Below are 7550 nucleotides of genomic sequence, written 5' to 3' on the forward strand. Positions count from 1 at the left end.
AGTTAGCTGTTTGCCTTCTATTGGCAAAACATAGACCTGAGATGAAATCTGACGCGAAGCTAGCGAAAGAGCGTTGAAAGAGCTATCGAATATGCTTTCTGCTTCACTGTAGCCCTTCTATTGGTGGGTTCCCAGTCGCTAACGTATAACGTATACTAAAGTAACGCTGAGGTATGCTTTCGACCCCTGATCGATCTAGAGGTTTGCGGAAAAAAAGAGCATGCTGCCCGTGACGAGAGAAAGCCGATGATACCCATTTACAAGGTTTCGGGTCATCTCAGGACTCAGGTCATCGCCAATAAGTAGGGAAACTCGGGACCTGCTAGAACTTTGTGAATGTAAGTTGTGATGGTTTTTCGAGGTTCTGATTACGAATGTTATCTTAGTTTTGAACGGAGATGATGACTCCATGCATTTGGGGTAGATCAGGTCAGGTCAGATCGACCAGTACCTAATAGTGGATGACCACCACTGATTGCTTCCTAACATGTTACATGTATAAGCAACACAACTACTTCTTAAATGTTCAGATGGGCGCTAAGTTCAAAATCAGCTCCAAAAACTATCCTATACCTAAATTAAAAGCATGTTATGAAAAAGTGAACCAAGGCCATCTTTATTTTAATCAGGGATATCGATTTATTTTTAAGTAGGCGATTAACTCGAGCGCACCGAAAGTTTCGTTGCAATCGGCTGACGGCTCCTTTTTGCGCGACTTCTTTGCGAAAGCCCGAGACGGTTTCATCTGACTCCCTTTCCCCTACATGTGCACTGTACAGCTAGTTGTGACGGTAGCCATAGGGCTGAGGCTAGTTTGTAGTTTTGTAGTTAGGTACTGATCCGACGAATCGACTGCGACCATTTTTTTTTTTAACGATCAGACGAACGCTCGGGGCAGTTTTGGCGCGTCCAATCCTTTGAGGGATAAAAAGGCACTAGAATGGTGGCTACTTAAAAGTAGGTATTGTTGTGCTGGTGTTCCCCGCCCACAACTAATTGAACTTTAGGTAATTGGCTAATTGGCTTTAGGGAGCTCTTGAAGCGATTCTGAATCTGATGTATTTGTTGGTGTTGGTGACGCCTGCTTCACTGACATAAAAGCTAAAAAAGCATACTCAGCATCGCAAAAAGTGGGGGGGTCGACACCCCCAGTTTTCAAGAGTGGGGGGTCACGACCCCCCCGACCCCCCCGTCGGCGACGCCCCTGCTTACCACCCTGTCTGCGGCCGGGCGGGTCCGTTAGTGGACTGTGGACGGTCTGTTCACGTGTGGAGGGCCCTCCACATGTGGACAGTGGTGGATCATCGCACCCACACCTGTCTGAGGCCGGGCGGTCCGTTTTGGTGGCTGTATGATCCGTCTCGGGACGCTGAGATCAGCCGCGGCACTGCAACCACCCGTCTGTGTCGGTTTGGCATGGACTTGGCAGGGGTCACGATCGCTTTACTCGTGCATATGGTGGCGAGTGCTGGCTATTTAGAGTTGAATAAATAGCCTAGCGCTGTCATGACGTGTCCTTGTTTGCCAATCATTTTCGTGATATTTTTTGGCTGTGTGGGGTTGCGGGCTGTGCTGCGACCTTGCTTCGGCGACCCATTTTTGTTTAGTACATTTTGAGGTGCTGTTTCTCATCTCGTGTTTTCACAAACACCATATTTAAATAATGCTTCGAGTAGACACAATCAGACAAATATTGATCTGTCTGAATTATGTGCCTGTCGCAACTTTGCCGGGTCATCCTGGCTCGGGTACACGTCGGCCGACCACCGCTGATTACACTGGTTCGGAGACCTTGGTTAGGGAGTAGGGCGGCAAGGTGACAGAGTTACCCGTCACCGTTGTCCGGGCTGGAAGAGGTTTTAGTCAGCCAGCCAGTAGATAACGCTGATTTTTAAGGGACAAGTATCTGAATTCGAAAACTCCCCTGAAACCCTCGTCACCTGGCGCACTAGCCTAAAATAGCGCAAAATTGTGAACACCACAATAGTTACACTGCTGAAGCCCGTAAGAGCGTAAACCTTTGAACGGCTGCCAAATTTTTATTTAGATCGGGTTGCAGTTGTGATAGAATCTCCAGGAGACGATTTGGCATGGGAGCTAGTATTATTTCGGCCAGCTATGTTCTGCCATTTCGGTGAGCGGTGGTCGGCCGGTCAGCAGAGGTCATCAGACCCCGCTGGCAGGCGATAGGCAGGCGCTGAAGTCACTGGTTTAGCGCTGGACGGGCTCTGGCACCGGGCGCTGCCATGGCGCCGGACGGGTGGGCGGGCGGGTGGCCGGCCCACAGTAGGGGACGGGCCCCGGGACGCGCCGCACCGCGCGGCGCCCACCGACCGCTGGCTGACCGGCGCTCTCTGTCTCTCCCTCTCGCTCTCCGACAGGCCTCTCCGAGTAGTCTAGGTACTGTTGGGTCGACCGCCCGCCCGCCCGACACGCTCGCTGGCCCCGCACCGCTCCGCTCTGTTCTTTGTCGGCCGTGCTCTGTTTGTTTTGTGTTTGTCGGTGTGTTTGGTTACGTTTTCTTGCTCGCACGCTCTGGTAGAGGTGTCAGTTGGCTGATCGTGCCACGTCACTGCCCTGCACTTGCACCGCCACGTCTGTCTTGTCGATATCCATTCTCCTTCTGTCTCCGCTTCCTTAGTTATACCAGCTGCAGTAATTTGTTATTTTAGCAGTCTTATTCTATATCAATGTCCATTTTTCATGTTATTTTGCCATGTTTAGGATGATTTTCGTGTTTGTCCTTTTTTCTGTTTATTCCGTCGTTCATGTATGTTCCCTCCGGCATAGATGTAACAAACCAGTCTTCTTTTCCTTATCCTTTTCATACCATGTATTTCTCTGCCAACCTTCCTTACATGTCTGACCTGATGTTTATATTGGAGGAGTAGTATGGACAGTGCTGTCACCTAGTCGAACCATAATACGCAACACAGCACTAACGCGCACATTATCCAGTCCGTAGATCGATGGCTTGAGCCCCCGTTGTGTTTATATCGATTTTCTGCTGATACAGATGCCGTATGAACAAAGTCCTGGCCATACCTTTGGGTTAATGAATTTACAAACAGGTGCCAACTTAAGATTTGTTGGCTCTGGTATGCGGAAGGGAGTGATGGCAATAATTCAAAAGATTTTTTTTCGGTCCATGCAATGGATATAGTATGCATTATGCACGTGATTGTTTTCTCGATACAATGATATTCATATTATCGGACGAGACGAATTCTGCCTGTGCTCATTATTTGTCTTTAAGTTCAGTGATTTGTCTGCATGCAAGAAAGTCCGCTTTAAGGCCGCCCCACACTGGAACTCGCATGCGGGTTGCGGGTTTTTGGATTTTCGGGTTTCTTCAAAATTTAATTATACAATATAAGCTGAGTGACCCACACTACCATCTGACAAGTGAGTCTGCATGTTTTTAGCTTGCGAGCTACCTTGCATCGCATTCCAAAAGTTGGTTTTGGGTCAACTTTCGATTTTCCTCGCTGCGAGGTCTGCGAGTTCTGCGAGGTTTGCGGGTTTTTCGTTGGAGTCGAATTTTGGTTCGTTGCGCTGGTATTGCGACTATATGTAAGTTTCTGAAGGTGTACCGGCTTCACTGCATTCATAAAGTTACCATAAGGGAACGGTCTAATCACTCTATGAATTAATATTATGCCCGCAAACTGAAAACCCGCAAACCCGCAACCCGCATGCGAGGTCCAGTGTGGGGCGGCCTTTAGTCTATTTAGACAATGTTATATTCCAGAGTATGCAATAGAGACTGCGTAGTTTATTGTGAAGAATGTAACGGCCTCACAAAACTGTGTAAATAAAGGCATATCCCTCACTTCACTTCGCAGTCAGTGGTGCTCTCTGTGTTCTGTTCTGCTTTACTACAACTTTCTCCGTGTATTCTGTCGCAATACTGGAGGGCTACCGATCACGCAGTTGTTTTGTACCGTACAACAAGGACAATCAGTCATGCGTGTAACACTAACATAAGCCTGCGGATTCCAAATACTTCCCCGACTTCCCATCCTCCTGCTGTTATTCTGGCCACGTTCCAACCTCTTCTTTTCGCCTTACGTCATTATTTTATGCTCCTCTTCCACTCCTACCACACTCCAATGCCTCATACTCTTCCTGGCCTGGTTCTCGCTCACTGTTCGCCGAGACTTGGCCCAGACGCCACTGGTCTCTCTCCCGCGCACATATCTGTACCTGGTCACCACACAGAGCATGCAGTGCACCTCACTCGCTGGGCGGGGTACCAGCCGTATGTGTTCGTACGCTGTACAAAGCTGAAGGCTGTCCGTCTCGGTGTCAGTTTAGGGAGACTGTCATAGATGGTCACATGGCGATTTGTTTTGTGTCCTCTTTATCTATGTGATATAAATGTGGCTGTGGTCCGTTCTGTTCAGCTTTTTAGGTCATCAGATTTGGTGTTGCCTAAGCTTGCCTAAATTTGTCTCCCATTATGTCTGCGTTTCGGACGTACTCGTAATCGTTACTTCGTAATGTAATTATGAGTTGTCTGTTTATCGAGCAATTTCTTTCCACTGTTGTGTATTCTTCTTGCTTAGAAACGTACCAATCCCGCGCCTTGAACCTGGCCTCCCCCGGATTTCGCAGGCACCGACGAGAATGAGCAGGATTTCGACTATCTGAACAACTGGGGGCCGCGCTTCTCCAAGCTGGCGGACATGTACGGCCGCGGCGAGTCGGAGGAGGACGAGGAGCCCTGAGGAGCGCCCTGGAGAGGACTCGGGACCTCTGAGGACTCCTGGGTACTCTCTGGCGACACGCGGTCAGTTTTGAGTCACTGAGCTGCCGGGACTCATTTCTATAGCTCGGTGACAGTGAGGGTCCGAGGGACACGATAGGTTCATCACTCAATGTGGACTCATTACTCTATGGGAGTCGCCAGCCCGCCGGCGGTTCTGGAGCCCGCTCGGGACTCGGTTAGGAGGGTGACGAGCGCCGTGACATGCCATGAGAAGAGTCATGACGGCCCGCGAGGGCCAGCATTCCAGACTGCCACTCGGCTGGCCAGATCTCAGCGGTGTATCGCGCGCCGGGCCCGCGCGGTGGCCGGCGCGGCCGGCGACAATGCGCCCTCGGCGCGCTGCCCTCCCTCCCCGCTCCCTGCCTGCCTGCCTGCTGTTTCGCTGTATGTCGTGTGGGCGCGCGTGTGAGGCGGAGAGCGGTGTGCGAGCGGCCGGTTGGCCCGAGTGTTTTGGTCAGTGAGCGGTCGGGGCGGGCGCCCAGTGTTGCCGTTTTCTACGTTTGATACGCTGGCCGGCGGCGCCCTCTGCTCAGCGGCTCGTGTCGGCGGCGTGTCTGGCGCGCCGCGCCGCGCCTCGTCTCTCTATGTGCGCGCTGCGCCGCCGCTGGATGTGTTTGTTTTTTGGTGCCAACCGCGCGCGCTTTACGCGGAAGGCCGTCGCGCCAGTGGTTCTGTACGAAGGCCATCGAATTGCGGGATCTCAGTGCTGGTGGTGGCTAGCCATACTCATCGGAATCTCGCGCGTGGCCGGGCGCGGTTCACCTATCGGAATCTCACGAAATCAAAGTGTGAGGCGCATCTAGTCACGGTCGGCCGGCCTCTACCGAAACCCGCATCGGTGGGGGCGCCCGGCGGCCGGCCCGCGTCTCACGCGCTCTCGAAAGCAATAGTTGCGTCTCACTCGCCATATGAACTCCTGTCAGAAGGACAATCACGTTTAGTGGCTTTATGATTTGCCAGCTCGCGATTGGGCGGGGCTCAGTTGGTGTTGTTTTTGGAAGGTATAACTCATTTGTGAGATTGTTTTGCCGGCGGTTTTGCGCTGTGGCCGCGGCTGGATGCCGCGGGTGGACCATCTTCATTTGGACGTACAACTTGAGAGGTTATGTTTTGTTCATGCCTGTGCTTTCGGTGCTTGCGTTTTTTACAATTTATACGTGATTTGTACGCGAGTGCTCGGTATGAGGCGACTCTGTATGGATATTCTGTAGGATATGTTGTATGAAGTAGTAAAAAATTATGTCTCAATAGCATTGCGTTTTACTGTGGTGATTCTTGAATTTGACTGATGAGAATGAATTTGGTTGAATGATTATTTTGCACCGATAGTTTCCAAAAACCATCATTTTGTCAGCGCCTACTGGAGAAACTACACGTGCGACCGAGTGCGTGCCACTTTTTGTAATTACTTCTTCGTTTTAATTAGGTCGGGTGGCCATGAGGTCAACATCGTGGCTTTAACATCTCAGTAACCCGGCATACTACCATCCTACTAAATTTGCAAATATGATTTAAACACAACCATGGCGGGTAACCGCCCTCAACGGTCCCGCCCTATTCATAAATCATTTTCCACTAGCTCGGTTGACAATGGTCAGACCTCTATATTTGTCTCTCGACCTACGCAGACCGCAGTCGAAAGGAATTCCGGCGATCCAGTATTGGAAGGAAAGAAATTCGGAGCGACAGTACGGAGAAGGAAGCGGTCTGCAGAGGAAATATCACATGAAAATGTACCGGAGGATGACGCAGCTACGGAAAATCGCATGGCTTCCCTGTCACAGCCCTCCAGCAGTGCATCGCCTCAGAATCGCTCCAGACGTTTCGCAGCTCGAAAAGCCCAAACACGGATCGACTATGCTGAGAACGTGCGGTCAAATTCTCGACGGCACCTGGCCGGCTGGCCGCCGGCGGCCTCCTCAAGTGACGGCTGCTGTAGAGGTCGCTACGATCGCGACCGGCCGCCGGGGGCCACTCGCTCCGGGAGGGGCAGGCGGGGTCGCCCCTCGGGCCAGCTAAGGTCACAGGGGTCAGAGTCGGCCGCGCCCGGAGGTGATGCAGCAGTGATCAGTGGCCGAGGAGTGTCACGGGATAGTAGCTCAGTGATATGGAACGGTTATTATTGACGGAGGGGAGGGGGCCGTTACGAGCCTGTGGCAGCTCATAGTTACACGTACTAATGTAATTTGTTGTTTTTATTGAATAGCTATTTTGTTTTGTTTTACAAATTCGCGATTAGGTTTTTGCGTTAATGTAGGTAGAGGTGTGTATGTGAACAGTGTGAATGACTTAGCTTGTAGGAATCATGTACCATATAAATTAGTATAGATAGGTAACAGTGGCTAAAAAATACTCGAGGAATAAAAAAATAAATCCGTCTTAATCAGTTTGCCTTTGTTCTGACAGAATATCCTTCCAACTTGTCCCTGATCGTCTAAATAATTACCGAAAAGTTTTTGTAGTGGCAACTGGCATGCGTCTTTTTGTTTTGTCGGACATTCCGCTGAAACGTCCAGCATCCCTCCGGTCATTAGACCCTGAATCAGACTCTCCGCGGTCAGGAAATCGCATGCGAGAGCCTATTCAAATGCATGAAAGCACGCTCGCATCAATCGCACGCACCTTCGGCATGCGATTGATGCGGGCAGAGTTATAATGTATTTGAATAGGTTCTCGCAGTCACAGGTCAAGGGTCATTTGGATCAGGATCATGACATTTTCAAGGTAGGTGTCTAATTGATCAACTCGAGGTTACTGAAAGTTTCGTTGCGATCGGCCG

At 50.7% G+C, this 7550-nt stretch overlaps 1 protein-coding gene across 9 annotated transcripts in view; it reads left to right on the forward strand.

Moving 5' to 3' along the window:
- The window catches only part of LOC122375535 (neural-cadherin-like), a 117827-nt gene extending 110670 nt beyond the window's left edge, over positions 1-7157 (forward strand). For 7 of the 9 annotated variants that reach the window (XM_043355016.1, XM_043355030.1, XM_043355023.1 and 4 more), the window contains one exon: positions 4618-7157. In XM_043355016.1, the coding sequence (XP_043210951.1) occupies positions 4618-4730 (113 nt within the window). In that variant the 3' untranslated portion in view covers positions 4731-7157. Of the gene's footprint in view, positions 1-2381; positions 2401-4617 lie in introns of all 9 variants that reach the window. The other 2 variants (XM_043355040.1, XM_043355048.1) reach the window with 1 other exon arrangement.
- Positions 7158-7550: the final 393 nt, after the last annotated feature.

Source organism: Amphibalanus amphitrite, unplaced genomic scaffold (assembly GCF_019059575.1).
Source record: "Amphibalanus amphitrite isolate SeventyFive unplaced genomic scaffold, NRLGWU_Aamphi_draft 000041F_arrow, whole genome shotgun sequence".
Taxonomy (NCBI): domain Eukaryota; kingdom Metazoa; phylum Arthropoda; class Thecostraca; order Balanomorpha; family Balanidae; genus Amphibalanus; species Amphibalanus amphitrite.